At 30.1% G+C, this 23,999-nt stretch overlaps 1 protein-coding gene across 1 annotated transcript; it reads left to right on the plus strand.

The window, feature by feature from the left end:
• Positions 1–14,048: 14,048 nt before the first annotated feature.
• Positions 14,049–16,966, plus strand: LOC145615033 (transcription factor bHLH94-like). Its single transcript, XM_081670113.1, has 3 exons — positions 14,049–14,652; positions 15,071–15,592; positions 16,851–16,966. The coding sequence occupies exons 1-3, from the start codon at positions 14,080–14,082 to the stop codon at positions 16,950–16,952; spliced, it is 1,197 nt and encodes a 398-aa protein (XP_081526239.1). The 5' UTR covers positions 14,049–14,079; the 3' UTR covers positions 16,953–16,966.
• The last annotated feature ends 7,033 nt before the right edge of the window (positions 16,967–23,999 follow it).

Here is a 23,999-nt window from a genome sequence, read left to right on the forward strand (position 1 = left end):
AATTACGAAGTATTAAGTGCAGTTTCTACTAGAGTAATTAAACATATATGCCATTATCTTCGAGTGCACCTATGTACATATAGTACACTTGATGCAAATAATAATCTGTAATTTTATACTCTATATCTTTGAGTGCACCTAATAATGTTACTCGTATGTCAATTTTCGTAGAGGTTTATGCATGTAATGGATGTGGGTAATTTTTTTGCATAACCACAAAAAGTGTGTTGACTGTGTTCTATCTTGTAAAACTTGTAACTCCTAATCTCCTATTGCATTAATTGTAGTTACTATTCATTATAATTTCAATAAGGTCCTACCTGAGAAAAAAACATGGGCCTAAAAGACTAAAATTATGTATTGGATGTGTTTTTTCAATAACTTGTACATTTGTCATTTTGATAATGTTTATAAAAAGATAATGCTATCTATCATATGCCAAAAATGATATTGCAATCTAGTACCTACCATTAAAAGTGAATAAATTCGATTAGTGCTAGGAAAGTTGACCCCAACGCCCATATAGCCCCATACCTAATCACTTGATGAGAATCACCTGATCTATAAAAATTATATTAATCAATATTTATAGTATTTGGGTATTAATTAAATAAAGATTAATTAGGTATTACTTTTTACCCCTAAAGAATCTTTTTATGAAGTTAATTAATCTCTTGCTCAGGTTGTAGTTTTAATGAATGAATGTATTTTTAAATGGATAGAAGTATAGAATTATTCAAAATATTATAGGCAGGTGAAGTTGATGTGATTAGGACTAAATGTCATGTACAAATTTTGAAGCTAAAAGGAATCTTAATCTTCTTGAAATTCAGATGTATCAACAATTTACTTCAGAGCTAATGGTATAATATTAGGGTTGTCAGAATCATAAACAGTACAAGTATAACATAACTTTTAAGAGTAATCTTGAATTAGTTTCTCTAATTTACTATAGCTTGGACCATATTACATAAAATAGTGTGTTACGGAGTGCTATATTATTATTTTTCTTTTGTGAAAAGGATAATATGATGTCTTTGAAGTATACCCATAGTTTTTAAGTCTATCTAAGAAGGTATTATTGACATTTTTTTTTAATTTTATATTTAATCCATTTGTATTAAGTTTGACATTTTAAGCTTAGTTAAAGATAAGTGATAAAAGTTTAAATTTAATAAAATTTATTAATCAAAACTTTGATAATATATTTTTTTTTTCCCTAATTAACTAATAAATCCTTTTTTTATACTCTACTTCATTTCTTAGCGCCCTTATAATTAGAGCAAGCCTGCAAATGCAAAACCACGCCCCCATTCCTCGGTTCAACACACGAAAATTGTCAACTTTTAGAAATACATGCTGCAGGGTTGTAACTTTGTATCCAAGATTAAGATATAAAAGTATATTTGGGTCGCTCACCATTATATTCAATTATAATCTATGCATATCATTAGATAGAATTTAGTATAAACATAAGTATATAAATAGCAAAATCAAACATGCAATAAGCAATAAATTAAAGCAAAGATTCCATATTTTTATTTATACTCCGTATTATTTAATCCAAGTTGTATTTGTCAATGTATGTATTGGATAAGCTCAAACGTACGTGCTTCCGAATTTGTAAAAACATGATGCTGGAATGGTGTTTACAAAAATAATAAAAGGGAATATGAATAAATTAAAGATGACAAACATAAAAAAGCTCTTATCTAACCGAAAGGTCCAGAAAAGGCCTGAAATTGACGAAGCATTAATGTGAGAAATTTATGAAAATGATGCTTCAACAAGCTATTTGATGGGTGCGTTTTTAATTGTGCCCAATTTCGATTTTTCTAGTTTAATGGGATTAATTTCTAAATTAGCATACCAAATAAAAATTTACCTTTCATTATCTTTTTCCACTTGGATCACTTGACATATCAACTTATCAAGTAGAATTATAAAATGCAAATTATTACACTTTTTACTAACTAAATGAATTATAAAATGTGAAAGTATTATGCTTGTTACTAATCAATTGTCAAGAGGAATTATAAAATGCACAATTATTATGCAATTTACTAACTAATAGAATTATAAAATGCAAAATTCTTATACTTGTTACTTATCGATTAATAATTAAGGGGAAAACCTTGTCAAATTAGAATCCTGCACGGGCTAATTCAATGAGCTGAAGCTAACGGGAAGAGTCTCTTGAAAGGGAATGAGGAGAAGGGTAAGAAAATCTTCACGCTCAACAATTCGACCACTTAGTATTTTTGATAGAATAGTCACAAGTCAAATTCATAAATTATTACAGAGTATAATTTTAAAGGTTGGTTTATTGATTTTGCCAAAACAACTTAAACAAGTACTCCGTACTTAGTTACACTAAAAATATTTACAATAATTATATGATGTCAAAATCTAAATTTAAGTGTGTAAATGGAACTATTGAACGGATAAGGTGTGACTATAACACAAATTAAAATTTAAAAAATATACATGAACATGTTTTGAACTGTTAAAAATAGTAAAATTATTACATTTTATTTACATTGGAATCTTTCAGGATTTAAATAATTAAATGGAACTAATTACAGTAAATGGAGAGAGCAAGAGCTCATGAAAGAGGGGACACATGAATTTGGAATATACTTAATGTTCATACAAACTACTTTATACGTTGGCTTCAATTGAATAGATGAATCACTTGAGAAATGCTAAAACATATTGAGGTGGATGATTATGCTATTTGCTTATCATGTGGACCACATGATAAATACATTGCTATGTTCAATCTAATGTATTTGCACTTTTTGTTAATTTGGATCTTGCGAGCCACTTTTATAAAGTTTGTGGATTTTAAATATTGGATTTTTTTTTACTTCTTTGTTTTAAGAGACTTTGGATTTCCGATTTGAATTTGGATTGGATCCAAACAGCCCAAGCAATCGTTCTTAAATTTCTATAGGTGGGAAAATAAATCTACCTAAACACTTGTAGTCTTGTAGATGGATGGGCGTGTGATTAAGATTGCTTTTACTTGTGGGTTAGCATGGTGTTCATTTTTTTTTAATTTATTTATTATTTTTTTAAAAGGTAAGAAAAAATGAACACAAGGAAGCCTTTTGATAAGAGGAATTTCTAATGTAATAATGTGGATTTGTAGACTGTGATTTAGGGTCACGAAAACACCGTATCAGACCCTTAAAAAAATTGATACTTTTATGCTTAGGAAAGTTGAAAGGGCCTCTCCAGAATCGAGGCCAAATCCCCCTGACAACTCCATACAACTCAATTGAAATTAGCGGGCTAACAACCCGTCTTGTGTGTGGCCGGCCACATTGTGTGGCTACTTAAAGTTCCCCTAACATTGATTAAGTAACCCCTGTAATACTGACCGAGTAACCCCTATAACACTAACCGAGTAACTCTATAACAATGACGAAATAACCCCTTTAACACTTACCAAGTAATCCCCATAGTAGTTAGCAACACCATGTATAAGACTTTGTGTAAATGTCAATGGATCAAAGAGAGCAAATACCTAATTGTTCATTATCTGGCCCATTGCAAAAGATAAACTGTTGTTAGAAACTTACAAAAATAAGGTTCAAGTAACCCAAATAAGCCCAAGTTGTATACTCCTATAAAAATAATTAAAGCCCAAAAGAGGAGTTAAAAACGGCTAATGACGTACCTTGATTTTTGGGTGGGTCAGGTGAAGTGGATACCAGAATGAGTCCATGGTTTTGACCAAACCAGGATCCAGGTTTCGCCGCTGTTTTTCGCCGCACCCAAACAAATTATCCGACTTCATCAATCTGACTAATGGGTCCTACTTGTCGGTTCTTTCATTGGTCCACGTGTGCGCCTGTTTCGAGTCTTGTCTTCCTTCGCCAATTAGACAAAGGACCTTTCCCCATTCTAAATTTCTAATTTTGTCCAAACGTTTTGCTTGTAGTTCTTTCAGGCTATGTTCTTTTGAGCTTTTGGGCAGAATAGAGCAGGATAAAACAAAATAAAGCAGAATTCAGCATAACATAGTAGATTTTAACAAAACATATATAACAGTGCAGAGCAGAATAGAGTTAAGCTTCCACACACTGTAGAATAGGGCAAAGCAGAGTAGAGTATGGCAGAGTAGAGCAGAGTAGAACAAAACAGAAAAGAGCAGGATAGAGTAGAGTAGAGTAGAGTAGAGCAGCTCTAAAAAACAGGGTCTCACTGGGTTGTCTGTCTTATGATAATTAACACGTTTTTTTTTTCTTTTCTTTTTTTTTTTACTATTATTACTATTAATTTTACATGTAATAAAGAAATTATTTGTATATCATGAATAAAACTCGTTATTATTGCAACTAAAACAAATTTTTACATACTAATCTTAACTATTCCCTCCGTCCCCTTTTGATAGTCCCTTATGGGCAAATTTTAGTCCCCAAATATTCACCCCATTTGCTTTTTCCAACAACCCTTAATATTAATTTTTTACCAAAATTCCCTCCAATTTGCAACAATACTTGTGCAAATTTATATTTCCCATGTAAATTTTGTTTTTTCATGTACTTTTATTACTTTCCCTCTCTATTTTTTTGCATACCCAATGTCAATTTACTTTTTCAATGTAGTTTTACTATTCTCATTTGTGTTTATTAATTCCCGTGAAAAATGCTAATAAGGGACTATCAAAAGGGGACGGAGGGAGTATATAGTCTTTGGTAACCTATGAAAAATAAATTTGATTATACAAAATTTATTGTTAAATAGGTATTAATTTGTTGTTTAGTTGCAAACATGTAATTCACTAATTATAAGTTAGCTATGTTTACCAACAGACAAGAGAATGAAGAATTTGTATTCCTAACGAAAATACAAATTACAAAATAGTAGCCATGTTGATTTAAAAGAGGGCTAATTGAATCAAGACATATTCTATCAAATCAATACTAATTTGGAAAGAAGTTTGCCACTATAAGGTTTTTTTTTAAATTTTTTATTTACAGTATTATTTTACGAAGTACTCTGTATTTAATTTGGAAAATACATCAAACTATTTGTTTAATTTCTTTGGTAGTCCCCGTCAAATAAAAAAAAAAATTTCTTTGGTAGTCGTCCACTAACCAGACAAAAAGGCAAGAACCTTTTGTTTGCCGCATTCTTAAAAGTTGTGTAGATAGATTTTTTCAAGATCATTAAAGTGAGTATAGGCCTATTCCATTCAGCTTAATTTCAATTCAATTCAAATCAGCATCAATCAGTTCAGTTCATTTCCTAATTCCTTTTCTCATAAGCAATTAATTTCAGCTCTATTCATTTCAGTTCAGTGTAGTACATCAGTTCAGCCCCAATCAATTTAGTTCAGTTCAATTAAGTTATTTTCAGTAAATTGGAACATAAGACCCTAAATTTGATCAATTTCATATAACTTTAAAATTAATACGGGTATCATCAAATCTTCTCAATATGTTTTATATTGACTGTGAATTATTATATGTCAATAAGGTTCGGTTCACTTCATCTTAAAAAAAAAATAGTAAAAATAATTTCAGTTCAGTAAATAAAATTTCAGTTTAGTTTAAATCTGTAAAAGTAATTTCAGTTCAGCAAAAATAAGGTGAAGTGACCCGCATGGCCTAATTTTGTTACACTTTGGTGTAAATTATTACTTCATATTTGGTTTTTTTTTTTCCCCAAGAAAAATCGTAAACCATGCTAGTATCAACTAGTAAATTACTTTTATGTGCAAATTTTAATTTAGAGATCATGTGAGTGACTGTGACCTAATAATTAAGCTCAATGTTCATATAATATTTTACTCACTTATTTCTTCGAAATCCAAAGATAAATTTTAGACCAAATATTAGTATGATGTTATATACTTCGCATACATTTATTAGATCCGAGTCATGTAAGTATGTACAGTAACTTTTAATTATTTCTACTAATACGTTTAAAATAATAAAGGAGTATGGCCAGAGTATTCGTTTAGAAGTTTCCTTAATGGAAAAAAAAGTGAAAAATAGAGGGGAAATATAAATATATGTACAATGTACTTCGTATATTTAAACAATAATAATAAATAAATAAAAGACGAGGAGGTATTGAATGCATGGAATTATTGTCGGAATCTTGTGTTCTGTTATCAATTCCTTATTACGTGCAGGGTAGGCAGCCCATAAAATTAAAGAGTTGTCATAAAAAAAATACTGTTTTTTGGGGTCTAATTAAACAGTTCACTTCTTGTAGTATTTATGTATCACCTCTATTTGCTTATTGTCGTCAAGTTTCCGTACATGCATGGGCTCAAATAATCGACCTAAATCCAAATGGTACGTTATAATGTTATAATAATAATTTTATACTAGCGAGAAGACCAATGCTAGGATATGATTTATCAATCTATAAGTTATACAACAAGTAGAGTAGTCTATCCCTAGTTTAAGGTTATTCACATTATTCCTTAAGACAATCGATGGTATAAGGAGTATAATATATCAACTCGTATAGTCTCATCTATCTATGTCGTAAAGGATTCATAATCATTATCTAATGCGATTACGAGTAGTTTACGACTTAACATAGTTTTCTGTTTGTATGGAGAACAATCGTCTCACATCGAAAAAGTGATAGATAAGTGATTAATTTAAAAAGTTTGTGGGCTAATTTGGTAATAATCTTCCTATAATCACGTGATTTTATGATAGAACCTCACTTGACTTATGCACTAATTTAATTATCTATATCCATTTGTTATGTTAATTCAAAATTTTCTTAAGCAACAAGGTTTAGATTCATTGTATAGTATAGTCCAAAGGGAAAATGTCTAATTAGAAGATCTGCATGCTACGTTTGCTAGCTTCAAAATTTCAACTCTAGTTATGGTGCACCATTAAAAATTATTGGACCGTTGAGTATAAATCCAATGTAACAAGCAATCATATAATGCCCAGATCTTAAGGTAATTGAACCCAAAAAGAAAAAAAAAGGAGTCAAAGTCAATAAAATCCCAATAGTTATGTTTAAGAATAAAACAAAACAAAAAAAAGATAGACGTACTCCGTATATATTATACGTATGAAGTGCAAATAAAAAACTAGCTTAGCTAATAAGTTTGAACCACCGTACCATTTCCAGCACTGCGGGCTATAGTAGGCTCGTGGAGTGGGCGTAGTTTGCGGTTCGGCCACATGGTAAATATAATTACGCATTGGTAGTTTGCGGTTTATTCCATGTTTAATTATTTGTTTATTAGGATTTGGTTGATTATTAATTAATTAATGAATTAAACCCTAGCTTGGTAGTCTATAACAATTCTCATGTTTTTCTTCATTGCTGACTCGTTTGTGTGTCATTCATTTCTCTTCTTCTTGATTTGGTATAGATTTGGATTAGGTTTTTCTTGGTGAATCAAAGCGACAATTGGAGGTCTAACCCGCTCAATTATATAGGGATTAATAGCTGGTAATAAAATTGAATTCACGTGCAACTTGCATTGCTAGGGAGCAAAGCACGCATCCATGGCACAATCGATTAGTTGCACCATACAAATGGTTACAGATTAGAATTTGTTACTCTTAATCAACTAATATGGGTATTTCATGAGAAAGTAGTAATGAACAAAATTGGTAGTTATTTTCAGCACCCTACATGAGAATGTACTCGTGCTAAATACATACATGCATGTGATATAATCTTAATTAGTTCTTAGTAAAATTAGTTGTGTATATTGTGAGCATCGAGCTTGAAGAAATGTGGTTGAAAATGTTAAAATTAAAAGTAATATTTTTTTAAAAGAATTTCATTATGTTCTAGTTTTAAATCTTGTACAATGCACAAAATAATATTCTTGACGATATACAATAACATTTTAAAAAAAGTTTTACGGAGTACATTATAAAATATTAAGCTGTTGAAATAATGTTGTTTGAAACAATTCCTCCCCCCCCCCCCCCCCCCTCCTAATTTAGCTACTTAATAGTTTTATGTACTTTATGTATTCTAATATGTGGTGCTCAATATATACATAGTGTCTTAAGGTCTTGATAATAAGAATGTGACTACTTTATGCATTAGAAGATCATTTTAGAGGTTTAAAAATAGTTTTTGCATTTAAAAGGAATTATAAGTAAGTGTCAATAATTATATGCAAGATATGATAACATGACATTACATCGAGAGAAGAAAGGTGATGAATGACATATATCGAGTGAATGTGACATATGACTATACTGATGATTGAGTAGATTTGTAATGTTTTAACTCAGAGCTATCCGAGCTTAGCTATAGCATTGCCCTTTAGGAAACGAATCGTGTAAATTGTTGCATAATTGTGTTTGAACAATTAGACTAGTACGTACTCATAAAGGAAACAAACAAAACCAATTGCCTTGTACGTAATTTTGCATGACGAGCAAACAGAGGCAATAGTAGGTTAGCTAGCTCAAGAATCAAATTGGCGGATAGCGATGACAAAAAGACTATATTGAATGAAGAATGATTAGATGTCAATTAGTCCAAATTAAATAATTAATCTTGGTTGGTTTTAAGAGGAAACATCTTAATTAAAGATCTTAACACTTGGCAAGTTACACGAATTACAAGATTAAATCGGTCGTCGAATATCTTAAACACCGGAATCAAAATTAATTATGTAACAATCAAGAAGATGCTAGTTTGCCAAATTGGAATTTCTCGTGTTGCAAGAAAAAACATATGACTATTTTGGTAACATTATAACTTTTTCTTTTGATTGAAACTCACTTAATAAATTAATAATACGAGTACTACTTTGCCTCAAAATAAAAATTTAATAATACTACTTGGAGAGTTGGATTATATTATTATAGTTAATAAACTACGTATTAATAATATTATATCATGCTCCATAATCGAAGAAGGTAGGATGAAGTCCAAGAAAGAACACTAAGAGAATGTCTTATTGAGATTAATGAAACTTATTAGTTATTAATGATTTAATATACGATGTTCTGCACAAGAATAATTGACAGTGAAATATGTATGTTAATACAAAGTAATTATCTACGGTTTGCGTACCTTACCTACCGTTAATTTAATTAGCAAACTAAAATACACTATGTATTTCGATTATTCGGTCTAGTCTGAATTTTTTTCTAGTTTTGTCTAAATTGTTTTCTTACACTTTTAAGTTAAGCTAAGGTCCGATGATTGTAACATAATTAAACAAATTATTAGTAATAAAAGTTAGGGGCAAAGAATTGAGCAAGGCCTTAATAAGCAACAAAAGTTAAGCTAATCAAAGTTGTACTACTACTAGCTTAGCTTAGTGGTTAATATTACGTGTATTTGCCTTTAGGTGTGTCATAATACTACCAAGTGTACAAACTACATGTAATAACATTGATAAGTGATAGAAAATTTCTTTCTTTAATCCTTATCAATGATATTATTGTTGGTTGTAAAAGTTATTTGCTTTTCATCCGATCTACACCAACCACTGGTTTTGAAAGATAGGCTATCACACCCTGTTCTTAGGGGCTAGCCTATACTTCGTATTTCTTTCCTTAAAAATCTTGTCTACTCCTAATTAATCCCTCCGTTTTTTTATATGCATCACTTTGACAGTTGCACTATTCACATATCATAGTTGTCTTAATTTTTTCACCTCTAAAAAATGAATAAATGTTATTATATTATATATCATTAGATTCGTCATAATGTCTAGTTTCATAATATTATTTTGTTACAATTTTTACTAATACACAATTAAAGATATCTATGGTCAAAGTAACGTCTCGGCAAATGTGCCGGTTAAACTGATGCATATAAAAAAAACAGAGGGAGTACCAAATATAGAAGTGATGCATTTAAAAAAAACACCCCAAAAAGAAAAGTGATGCAAATAATAATAATAATAATAATAATAATAATAATAATAATAAAAAACCAGAGGGAGTATAATTTATTCTCTGCGTTTAATTTTAAAATAAATGCATTAATTTGACTTTTATTTGCATCTTCTATCCACATACACTACTTTGACGCACATTATTGTCTTATACATAAGATTTTTTTATATTATATGGATACTTGTTAGAACTATCACATTGTATAGATCGATTTAGAATATCAACTTTATATAATTTGAACTTATCGGTAATGAAAGATATTATTGATCAAAGTTTTGCGTAGATAAATATGTAAATCATTGTGTAATAGAACATTTATTTTGAAACAGATGGAGTATGTACAATAGATGTACCCCATACAAATTTAAATAATAACTCGTCGTTCATATAATTAATGGTAATCTTCCGTGCATTAGAATTAAGTGAAAGTTCAACAGTAAATCTCACATCTTTCAACTATGAGTATGAGATTGAGTGTTTGATTCTTATCACCTTTAACTTTATAACCAACAATTTCTTCCTGGGTGAAATTATCATAAATCATGAATCATCATTCTCAATGAAGCTGAAGAAAACTAGCTTAGTGGCCTGGGTTAGGGCAAAGTGGTTAAGAAAAGTGAAACACAAAGTCTTAATAGTAATAGATGATTACAGAATTTGGTCACATGGATTCTCCTGCCACTGCTCAATACAACACTGATACAAAAAAAAGTACTGTTAAACCAACCTGGACTTATTATATTTCTTCTTACAACATGCATCTTTCTCATATCTTAGCCTTGAATTCATAATCTTAATTTGTCATGTATTCATCTTTTTACTTTTCCTCTATACCCTTTTCTTTTCCCATACATAGGAAAGCAATTTCTTAACGTATTGATATCACACTAATCCAAAAGTGATGTAATCTGATTGAGATAAAAACTAACGAGAACTTTTGCAAAGTTTACCTAAAAGTTTATATAGATGGTTCTTTTGAGTTGTTTGAAGTCTGAACAAAGGGTACCTGCCAAATTACTCTTGGCTTTAGTTAAAAGCCTTTCTTACAAAAATATTAGATCATGGATACAGGTATAATGCTCATTGTGTACCAAAATTATACAAGTATGTCATAAAGTACACTTGTTACAATATGACATTGTGATGAAAGAATATATGCTACGTTTAACTTAACTCCATGCATGTATCAGTACTTGGAAATTAAATAACAAAATGTCATGCATATTCAGTTTCATATACATGCACTTACATTCTTTTGTTGCATAATAAACATTGTGCATTTGTGCTCATCATATATCCACATTCCAAACGTTTTATACATAGTGAAACTATAGGCATTTAGTATTAAGCGAATGCAAATAAACAAAATATACATGATATGATCTAGTTTGATTTGATCTGTATTTACTTTAGTAAGTTGAACTAGACATAGACCCCGTTCTTTTGAGTTTCAGAGCATATTTCAACAGAGCATGTGTCAGCAGCGAAAAGCTGGTGTCATTAATACTCAGCAAAACAAGGCTCAGCACAACATAATAATGGATTTTAGCAGAGTTGAGCAGACCAAATTAGCTCAAAAGAACATGGCCATAGTCTTAGTATTGTGTCATTTGATTTCTTTTAATTTATTTCCATTTAGTTTAACATATGGTCTGTGGCTCATTATGATCCGATATTTCTCGAAGTTCATGGTCAAGCTTCACCACAATAATTCTCTTAGCTTTTAAGTAACATGCACAAGAATGTGAGATTACATCACTTAACTTTTAAAGATTTTAATTTTATGTAAAGATGTGGTTTTTGGTAAGTTTCCCTTGGATCCATGGTTTCATTGATATCAGCATCAACCTTTATTTGTCCCTATCCAATCTGATGACATTGGAAGAGTGTATGTTTTTCTTTTCTTGTTTTCCCAATTCGTATAATATTGACAGAGTTAATTATTCCAAATTAGTGATGATATGTTAAATAACCAATTATTCGTTTTGATATGATTATAAAGTGGATGATAATAATTAATTAATTTAATTTATCTTTGCTAGAAAAGCCTTTTTAGCTTATGATTAATGAAAAAGTGTATAGTCTTTATTTGTATACTTTGTATATGGGGAAAGAAACAGACGAAACAATATATTAGGAGAGGACAGTAATATAGATGGGAAGAAAAAGATCGAGATGTCTTTTTGTGTACGAATAAAATTGAGTCCTTGCTTTTTCTTGGTTCCTCACCAGTCACCACCGGTCCTCTTTCTAATAGATTGACGAACATATTTGAAATATTACCATATCATGAGTCGGCAAAATTTGATATGGACCATTTGTATAGCATATTGTATGGAAATGGATACGGCCACTAATTAGACAGAACATTCATCAATTAACAAAATGCATTACTCTAACAAGGTAAGTTTAGCCTAGAAAGACCTAAGACCTTGATGTTGGATCGGAGGTTCAATCCCCACAAGTGGTATGAAGAGCAGAATTTGCATCTAGGAAATTTTGTTTATTTGAATTCTAATTAGCAAGTATGGTGGTGAGGATTTATGGCCCTTCCCGGCCTATCTGCCAAAGGATAAGTTCGCTTCCTTCTTTGATTTTGATTTTAATTGATATGAACTTTAATGAATTTATTAATGTTATTTGCTTAAAAATCTATTGACCCTATTTATGTTTTTTCCTTAGTAAGTTTCAATTACCACTCAATGGTCTCAATCTATTAACCCTATTTATGTTTAGGGTCAATATTTTTTTGAGAATTTATATATCAAGGCTTTGCTCTTCTTATCAAGAATAATAGTACAGTTTTGGTCTAGTTCAATTTATGGCTAGCTTTCAATATTTTTGGTATGACCCTAATACAATGACACCCTTGTGTCTAATTAGAACTCGGTGGTTTTACCGTTTTACGTATAGTAGAAGGGTAGCCACATATGTTATAAACTAAAACTCTTTTTGGCTCATCTTTTCATTGTGCAGGACAAAAATACTCAACGCTTGTATCTATCAATCTTCATTCAAACCCTATAGAGCACCCCCAATTAATAGTTGAAGCCATGTTTCGGCTAATAAGCCCTTACAAGATCGACAATGAATAGATTTTGGCTCCACAAGCCCAATGCAAACGTCTCTGAGTCTCTCATCAAAGCTCACCTAAATCTAACTTGAATTACCACTTATATATTAAAAATATATGAAAGACAATAAAAGGAAAAACACACACACACACAAACATAACATAAGTGAGGTAACTTCGTCCTAAAACCAGTTATCAATATGAGAATTGAGAAATATTCCAGTCAAATTATAAACTCCATATTTTTTTTTCTCGTTGATTTATCATGAAACAAACATACTCACACTTGTACCTAACAATATACTCCCCAATATTTATTTTCTTTCTCCGCAACACAGACAACTTCCACGGGCCGCAGGTTAGTTCCTTACAAACTCAATACACTGAATGAACCCAAATCTCTCGCACAAACTTAAACACAAAAAAGTCACATATAGACACAAATAGCTAATAATCAACTTGTTGATTAATTCTCTCCAAAGTAGACCCCCCTCCCCTCCCCCCTTAACTTCTCTCTCCAAGACTCTAACAGTCCAACTTATTATTAGGTCCTGTTCTTTTGAGTTTCTGGGAAGAGCAGAGCAGATTCTAACAGAGCAGATCAGAACAGAGTAGTGCAGAGCATGGCTAGCCTTCCACACACTACGGAGCAAAGCATAATAGATTTCAACAGTACAGAGCAGAGTAGAGCAGAATAGTGGTGAGCAGAACAGCTCTAAAGAAAAGTGCTTTACTCCACTTACATAATCAAATTAATCTTCATCAATTCATACAAATCCTTGTAAAATTGCGCAACTCCTCATTTTCCCCCCACCTCTCTGAAAAAGCCTCACGTGCAATAAGGCATAGCCTGTAGTTTTAAACAAACATTGTATTAGTAGTACTAGTACTGTATCTCTTGGAACCTTCAACCATATTATTATTTTCACCTTTTCTTAGTTTTCTGTGTTTTTATTTTTCTATTTTATGACACCCCTGCTTATATAATAAAGCTGCCTACCCCCAATAAAGCTACTCTCCTTCACTCTTTTCTTCCTGTCATTTTTTGGCCTCTTTTTCTTCCTTCAACTCCTCTTATTTCTCTCTTAATCATCATTATAATCACCTAATTAGCAGTAGTTTATACTAATTATGGCATTAGAAGCTGTGGTGTTTTCACAAGATCCATTAATTAATAATCCTTGTTCTACTACTACTAATACTAATAATTTTGGTATCAACTTTGAGTTTTCCAATAATTATTTTTATCATCATCATCATCCCTCTAAGTTTTTGGAAGATAGTTTTAAACTACCTTTAAATGCTGGGTTATTTGATCTCGTCAATAATAATAATAATGTTTACGACTTCAATACTAATAATAATATAAGCTCTACTACCTCTGATTTTATCACACAAAATAATGTCCTTCAATGGCAACAACAACAACAACAACATCAGCAGCAACAATATGTTACTGCTGATTATTCTTCGCCGGAAGATCATTTGTATCTATCCGGCGAAGCCCCGCCGCCTTCTACAGCTACCGAACCCCCTGTAAGTGGTGGGGTTCGGAGGAAGAGACGGCGGCGGAGTTGTAAAAACAAAGAGGAAGTGGAGCACCAAAGGATGACTCACATTGCTGTGGAGCGAAATCGCCGGAAACAAATGAATGAGTATCTTGCTGTTATTAGGTCCTTGATGCCTCCTTCCTATGTTCAAAGGGTATGTATGTTCATTAATTTTAATTTTTTTTTTTTTTTTTTAAAATTGATTATGCATATTACTGTGAATAAGTTTAACTTTTGTATTAAATGACTAATCAAAAGGATATACTACCTCCGTTACATATTATTTGTAACGATTAGACATTTTCCCTCACTACTTTATATCAAATCGTTGCAAATAATATGTAACAGAGATAGTAAGATGTTAAATAAAAAGAACAAATAGAGACAAAGCGAGTATGATTGATATAAGGATAATGTAGATTCATAATTATTTTTGTGTGTGCAAAAGTTGTTTTTGATCTATAATGTAAACAATATTTTGTTATAAGAGTAATGCAATGCAAATTAGATACTGTGGCATTTTAAATGTAATGTAACACTTTGATCTAAAACAAATGATTAAATTTTTTTAGGGAGATCAAGCATCAATAGTAGGAGGAGCAATAAACTATGTGAAAGAGCTAGAGCAACTATTACAGTCAATGGAGGCACAAAAGACATCAAACAAACAACCCCGCCGCCACGACCACCACCAAAATCCAACGTCACCACCACCACAAGGCGGTGGCGACAACAAAACCAAAAATGTTGCTAGTCATAATGAATTGGATTCTTGTACAGAATCAACACCATTTGCTGATTTCTTCAGCTTCCCACAATACTCAACTAGGTCAAAGCCTAGCTCGCCCGGGTCAGGGTCAGGTTCCGGTTCCGGTTCAGGATGTAGTGGCAACACAGTGAGTTGTAGCAACTCGGGTGTGGGTGACATAGAGGTGACAATGGTGGAAAGCCATGCAAACGTGAAGATATTGGCAAAGAAAGAAGCAAAGCAATTAGTAAAATTAATAGCAGGATTTCAGGGTCTTCGTTTAAATGTTCTTCACCTTAACGTCACTACGGTTGACTCTTTCGTCCTTTACTCTTTAAGCCTCAAGGTTTGTTTCTTTTTTCCTTCTATTATTTGCTTAAGCTTACTTGTTTTTGATTCGTTGCCTTTTGTTGTTCTTATTTTGACTTTATTGTTTTGTGATTTGAAAAAAGTAAATTTTTTTACTCTGCTTTAAAATAAATGTCCTAATTTCTCTAGCAAAGCAAAACTTTAACCTACATCAATAATTATAAATGGTAAATAGTTTCTCCAAGGTCTCAAAATATTTTTCCTGTTTTAAAGGTGATTTTCTCACAAAAATATGAATTTATTGAGATAGGCATTTTTTTTTTATTAAACGTAATACTTATTAGAGTATAAAGAAAGTAAGGTTTAGTATTTGAGTGATCGGATTTAGTACTTGTTAATTTAAAATTTCATTTTGTCCTTGTCATGTCTCACCGCGTAATATTATTTCAATGAGAATTATGAGATGTATTGCGTATTAAAATAAAATACTACGTATGTGGAGTATACACATTTAGAGAGAAAGAGACAAAGAAAAGAGCTAAGAGATGTTGAACATTCCATTCAGCTAACAACACGTACTCTTAATAGAAGTACAACGTAGCTTAGAGAGTACTAATTAAATTAGAGGTGGTATAAACATTAGGTAGAAAATAAAATAGTGTAATTCCGCATTTATCGGTTAAGATAGTTAAATCATTCGATATAACAAAAGACATGTTTCACTAGCCAAATCTATACGACAAAAAAAAAAAAAATGTATATAGGGGACCGTGTGTGTTTCTTATTTCATTATTTGCTCAATTATCTCATATGAGTACCTATATTCTGATGAGGTGTGTGTTTTTCTTTTTATAGTAAGTTTTTACCAAATATATGACCAATTGATTCCGAGGGAAATTTTAGCTGTACTTTCGATGGCCGATGGGTGTGGTTAGGTTCATCGCGGGTCATGCATTTGTGTCCCTTTGCATCCTAGGGAAAATAATACGCCTGAATAGCTGATTATATTAGCTGCTTTGATATTTGGTTGATTAGAAAGTTATTGCTCGTACGTGTTTTGTCTATAGTCTTCACAATCACCATTACATTTAGCCACAAATAACCAACTCCGCTTCCTATAACCATCAAATACCAAACCCAACACAACAATTACCTTATTAAGCCTTGTTAATGTCTTCTTGTTTTCCATGATCATGTTATATATAAAAGTTTTTATTTTACATTGTGCATAATTTTGTTTCATGATTTCATTTTTAAATTATAGTTGAATAAATTTCCATTTTTTTTATAAATAGGTCGAGGAAGGATGCCAATTGAATTCAGTTGATGATATCGCGGCGGCTGCTAATCATATTCTTGGTCAAATTAAAGAGGAAGCTGTAGATCAGTCACTTTAAATTTTTTTTTTTTTTTTTTTTATGTCACTATAATATGATTATGCATATAATTTAAGCTTGTAATAATCTGTATTAGTAGCGCTAATGACAGGCTAGGTAAGGGGGTTTTCAATTATTTAAAACTAGTTCAAAACCCGTGCTATGCACGGTTTTACAATAATATTTTACTATTTGTTTATTTTTTTTGAACGGACTATTTGTTTATCAGAAACTGTACAAAATGAATCATTAGAAATACAAAAATATATATATATATAAAAAGTACAATAAACATTTTGATATACCATAAGATTAATCTCAATGTCTAAATTACATTACAATTAATGTGAGACAGAAGAATTAATTAGATTTTAGAATCCATAATATGAAAGCTACCCTTTTCTTAATTAAAAAAAAAAAAAAATACTAACTATTCATGTTATTCTGATTGAAAAAAAAAAAAAAAAACAAACAAACAAACTTTTTGATGATATCCTAATAGTACTCGTATTATATAATTTGACCTAAAATTTCATTCAATATAACTATATTTTTTTAATTTTATTTAAATTATTATTGTTGGATATCACTCTCTAAATATAAGGCAAAAACTTCTTCTTTAGATATAGTAACACACTTATATCAATAAAAATAAAGTAAAAAAAAAAGTAACAAAATATTTTGGCGGGAAAATCTTTTATATGGTGATGACACGTGTACTTAGGAGATTACTTTAGTATATAACTAGTTTTTTGCCCCAGCAAACGCTCGGATATTCAAAAGAATTTTTATTTTTATATAAATTATACGTAGTATCCATTTATATTATCAAATTTATATAGATTAAATACATTAATGTAAAGTACTAATCTCTAATTTAGTTTTCTGACATGTTATGAATTTAAAATTGAGTGAAAAATCCTCTTTTTAAGTAAAAAACAAACAATACATAGATTAAAGAGAATATATAATGCACTTTTATAGATTAACGATTAAATTTATTTATATATTAATCTGAGTTGTTATTGTTATTCTATTTTTTAGGTTGTTTATTAGGTTGTATATTCTCTTTTTTTTTTATTTATTAGCTATCTTATTATTTTGAAAAAAAAAAGAAAAAAAAAAAGATTTTTGGCGGGAAAATTTTTATTGTGAGTTTGACACGTGTAATTTGGGGATAATGCTAGTGATTACATTAGTACAGTATATAGTATTGATTGATTGATTGATTGATTGATATAAGTATAGATCGTTGGCCCTTTATATTATCCACAATATTTTTTTTCCCATTAATAGCTCACTTTTTTCGCCATATCTCATCTTTTTACTGTAATACTGTTAAATTACCCCTTTTCCATAGTGGGGTAAAGCTTGATTTCAGAAGGTCTTTTTTGTGCATTATTGTTTCTTCCCTCTTTATTTTTATTTTTTTTTTATTATTTTTATTATACAGTTTTAGACTATTAGTTTATTGATGGAGTTTTTGTATATAAATCACATTTTTTTTGTTGAATTTACAAAGTACAGTATAATCACATACGGAGTATATAATATCTATTACTTTTCGTTATAAATATAGTGTAATTATGATAATCTTGTTAATTCGTCTTAATGTATATTTTTAAAATTCAAACTTTTACTATAAAGCTATGGAGTTCTTGTTTATATTCCCCTGTTTATGAATATTTATATTAACACTTTAACAACTTTATGTATATATAAATGCATAAAAGCTTAATCATAAATATATATTATAATGTATAAATAAATATAACATTTAATTTTTTTTTGGTACTTCATTAAAAATATAAGATCAAAATTACTATGAGTACATAAATAGTGTTAATTAAAATCAAATTGTGGCGTATATTAAGAAACAAAGTAGGTGTATTGGATATTTCTAACAAAAAAAAAATAAATAAATAAAAGTAAAAATAAAAAATCTAAAAATACTTATGATGTTATAGAAAAAAAACAGAAGGTTAATAAACTTCTAAAGGTTCAGGAGTTTTTGTGTCAAATGTCCAATCATAAAAAAATTTACTCAATTTTCAGGGCCAAAAATATTCTGCAATTCATTCAGGTTTATTTGTCTCCATGTCTTTATCTGCTTGTAAGTATCTACAAAGATACAGTTTAGTTGTTTATATGTTAACAATGTCATAGATAGTACTTGAACAGTTATATAATCCATCAAATAAAATTGCAATCGAAGTCACTTCCAATTATTGGACTTGTTAATAGTGTTTATAAGTTTGTGTATAGGAACAAACAATTGACAATGTTGCTTTCACACATTGAGCTTTACTTGACAATTTTAGCTAGTATAACTCAGAGATCAACAGGAAAGATCGATTTTTTTTGTGTAAAAAAGAACCTCAACAGATATTATGAGATGGATGACCCTTAGCTTCAATAATATTGTCAGTGAAATTTTTAATTAATTAATCTAGTTGGCATTCACAAAAAAGGCAGATATATTAGTCATAAACATTGGCTTTTCCTACAAGCTAAGTTTTGAGTATCATTCTACTCTCATAGTGTTTGGAATTAACAAGTCCAATAATTGTCAAGATTAATCAAAAATGAAGGGTTGGACCCATTGAGATTTTATGCTACAACAAAAAAGGGTTCATCTTTGGCCCGACAGTGCGGCTCTTTGTAACAATGTAACATGCATGAATTTCACGTCAACATAATTGAAAAAGAATTTGACTAAGACATCTTTGGAATATTACTGTGGGACAATTAATTAATTTGACGATTGTTGCCATTTAATGAATTTGACGATTGTTGATTAACACTAACACAGTTTGATAATTATTTATTATTGCATGTCAAATAAAAAAATAATTAATTTGACGACTGTTGATTAATAGATTGGGTTATAGTTTTGAGAGAACACTAGCCTTACTTCTTGTGTATCTTTCCATAAAAAAAAAAAAAAAATTAGGCTATTGTCCAATTCATGATATTATATACTCTATTAATTACTTGTTTATATTACTCGTGAAAATATATTTATAACAATTAAATATACATAGAACGTCAACACTCGCCCAGTTTCAGAGAATTTGATCTTGAGCTATGATTGATTCTCACCCTTATGGCCCTCTAAATACCAAAAAAAAAAAAACATCAATCTACATGCACTAACATGTAATTAGAGATCAACTTTCTTGCAACTTATTGAAGTTTTAAACTAATAGCTTGACCATTGGAATTAAAATGAAAAATTAGCTAATTTGCAAACTACATACCCAATTTAAATAGATTGACAAACAAATTGATTGACAACTTGACAAGTGAGACTCATATAATTAACAAATAGGACTATCAACTAACCACTATTGGAATACAAACTAACTAAAAAGAGAGTAGCTTGAAATCTTAAATAATACAACTTGTTAAAGAAGCAATAACAAGATTTTTTAATTTTTTTTTTCGAGTGAGTGAAAAAAAAAAAAAAAAAAAAAAAAAACTTGTTATTGCTTCTATTAACAAGCAATAACAGGTTAATTTGGCAATAATTTACTTATTAAGAAGCAATAAATATATCGATTTATGCACAATTTTTTCATGGGATAAATTAGGAAATGTAAGTATTTCTTATTTTCTTTACATTCCTAAGGGCTTTATTTATTTTATTAATTTTTTTTACAAGGGCTTTATATGTATATTAAAATGTGCATAAATATTGTAAAGAAAATAAGAAATAACTATAACGATCCATGCACAACTGTTTTTTGAACAATATTAACTGTTACTATATTCTTTATAAGACATTAATTCCCCCACATAAACTTTCCGTACATGGCTAAACAACCTTTTTTGAGATTAAAAATAAATTAAATGAAATTAAAGTGACATTATTGTAGGGAGAACTATGCAAAAAGCATAATAAAGGAATAAAAAGTTGATATGGTATAGGAAAAAGGAGATTCATTGTTGTTCCTAGGCCAGGGGGTATGACAGAGATGGAACAACATAAATGCCACTAGATTTCTTCCAAACATCATTGCATTTTTAAAATCATTGTTGTAATGATTATATTCTTTACATCTTATCTAAATTTAATATGAATACCATGGTTTTTTATTTCATAATGTATGTAATATTAGTACAACTGATCTATGGCTCGAATTTTACCCTTTTAAAAGTTGTATTGAACTAGTAGCCTAGTAGGTAATTTTGTCATTTAAACTGTGAGATATGTACGAGTCTGTTCTCATTGTCTAAAATAAGCTGAACTGAACTTATTAGAGTTAAACTGAACTAAATATTTTATAAGAGAAGGAAATTAGGAGCTGAATTGAACTGAACTGAGCTGAAAATAATCGTATGAGAATAGACCCATAGTCCATACTATTAGGTAATGAAGCTAAAAGTAGATCGAAAGTCCAACCATACAATGTACAATATATATAGAGTATGGCGTAATTTTTTTAAACTTATTTAAACGTAATTTATTTAAAAAAAGTTTAAGTGACCATGACATCAATAAAGTTTTCTACTCCGTATTAACTTTCTTCACCAAAAAAAAAATAAATTTTTTTTTTTCTAATTATACTCTTTAATTACCTTTAGTTAAAAAGTTAGCAAAATTAATAGGGAAGAGTGGAAGACCACTTCCAATTTTCCAAATACAGTAACAATCTGTTTGACATAACATTTAACACGCCAACATGCAAATTGATTAGATTCATATCATCAATTGGTGAATTGACAAAAAGCCAATAAATAGCTGAGGTGATGAGATTCTATACATGATTTTTGTTGGAGTCATTAATGTAAGTACTCCTGCCCGACAATTATAATGTCTGTAAATAATTTTGAAATTGAAAAAAGACGTACAAGAACAAATATATATATGATCCATATTAGAAAACATTCACGCAGATATATACTGAAGATATATGGTTCACATGGTTTGCTATGCATGGTTTGTCACTAACTGTTGTTCATATATTTTTTGGGTACAATTGTACGAAGATAATCGATCACATGTACATTATATTTGTTGTGGTAGTGCAGCCCACTTAGACCAGTAACGACATAGATGGGGCTATAGCTAACAGATCAGGTCGAGTCGAATTCGTGTTCGTGTTTGGATTGAAAATTATAGATTAAACTATTTGAAAACACATTTCTAATCCAACCTATTTAGAGTGTGTTCTGATTAATGAACTGAGCTGAGCTAAACTGAACTGAACTGATTTGAGTTGAACTAAATTGAACTGAATACTTTATGAGAGAAGAAAATTACAAACTGAACTAAAAATAAGCTGAAGAGAATAGGCCCATACTGAGCTGAGCTGAACTGAGCTGAATAAAGCTAAATGAATTGTTTATGAGAGAAGAAAATAAAGAACTAAACTGAAATTAAGCTGAAGTGAACAGACCCTTAATCCAATACTTATTTTATCCACTTAATTAAACTCAATCATCTAATTTTTATGACTATAATCATATTAAAAGTAATCATTTTCAAATAGACTAATTACAAAATTTATCATCCACAATTTGACTTTTTTTTAAAAGTAATTACATACTCAATTATTTTAATTTTCAAAAATTTCAATATTAATATTTGGGATATTCATAAGTGAGTTAAATGAGTATAAGGTCAAATAGAAATATAATCATAACTTTTTACCAATAAAGAAAGTGTGAAACTATAATAATAATAATAATAAATAATAATAAAAAAACGGCTACATTTAATAAGTGTACCACATAAAAAAAAATATTAAAAAAAAAACGGAGGGACATATCTAAACCTTGTTCAGTTCCCCATAAAAAAAACGGCTACATTTAATAAGTGTAACACATAAAACTACAATATTTTTATTAATGAAACTAACTATTTTTACTAATTCAGCTAATTTTTTGTACTACCCCAGTTTCTTATTATTGTGAGATATAAAATATTCCTTTATTGCAAATAATAAGAAAAGAAGGTAATATAGTTTTTATTTTATGTTTTGGTTCAAGAAGAAGTTAGTATAATGAGTAACGCCTATAATTATTGATTGACAAACATTACTAATTATTGGAACTTACTTTTGCTTAAAAATACTTATTTTTACAAATTCTTTAATGTTTTTTTTGTTATCTTATGATACTAATTTTTGCTGATCAAGGCCTTGTTTCCTTAACCCAATTTCTATTAAACTGATTTTCAGAAGTGGCCCGTTACCAAATTTTTTGAAGTTAAGCAAATGTAACAAAGCCTTAAAAAGTGGAAAATTGAAAGCCTGATCATGAAGCCTCTTCAAAGTCTTCCAAACCTAAATTCTGTTAGAAGCCCATTTTATTTTCCCACTCAAATCCAGGCCACAATTCCACAAACATATACAAGTACTTCGTAACTCGTACAATGTACGAGATAATTTCAATTTTTCAAGCACAACATGTTATATTGTTATAGAGTAAATGAGTAATCGTAATATACTAATACTGTCTTTTGGTTACGCGTTGACAAACAATTATCTTCACTTGATAACATTAACAAAACCTTATTTATAAAGTAGATTATTCCTGATTAAATTTCAAATACGATGCCCAACACTTTTGACAAACTAAAGTGCTTTATATGCTATACTCCTTTGAGCAAATGAATCGACTAGCAATAGTTTATGATATGATCTCGAACTCTCGACGTCCCAATAGTTTATACTCTTTAAGGCTCAAGTCTTCCCCAACCTTAACCTTTCTTGGCTTCTTCTACTACAACCTTAGGATTATTGATGGGGGTCAAAGGTACGGCCTTACTCGCAATTGGCTACCCTTAAATAATAATCCTACTCGATCTTCCTGTTCTTCCATTAGACGCCCGTACCTTAACAATCGACGCCTCGTCCAACGGCTATCTCTTAGGCCACAATAAACCTAACTATTACTTGGTAACAAACCCCATCACTCAACAAATGCTCCACTTTCCCGCGTTAATATCATCACAACCTGGTCTGTTTTCGAACAATTACAATCGTACTTTGGTTGGCTTTTACTGTGTTGAGCCCATGAACAACCCACATGTGAGCATTCTTCTTGTCCCACACTAAACAC

The sequence above is a fragment of the Chenopodium album genome, chromosome 25 (genome assembly GCF_948465745.1).
Source record: "Chenopodium album chromosome 25, dcCheAlbu1.1, whole genome shotgun sequence".
Lineage (NCBI taxonomy): Eukaryota > Viridiplantae > Streptophyta > Magnoliopsida > Caryophyllales > Amaranthaceae > Chenopodium > Chenopodium album.

Excerpts from the sequence above, each read along its gene's own strand:
- LOC145615033 (XM_081670113.1), top strand. The coding sequence starts at position 14,080 with ATGGCATTAGAAGCTGTGGTGTTTTCACAAGATCCATTAATTAATAAT. Across the intron at positions 14,653-15,070 it reads CTCCTTCCTATGTTCAAAGG|GGAGATCAAGCATCAATAGT; the intron begins GTATGTATGTTC and ends AAATTTTTTTAG. Across the intron at positions 15,593-16,850 it reads TTTACTCTTTAAGCCTCAAG|GTCGAGGAAGGATGCCAATT; the intron begins GTTTGTTTCTTT and ends TTTTATAAATAG.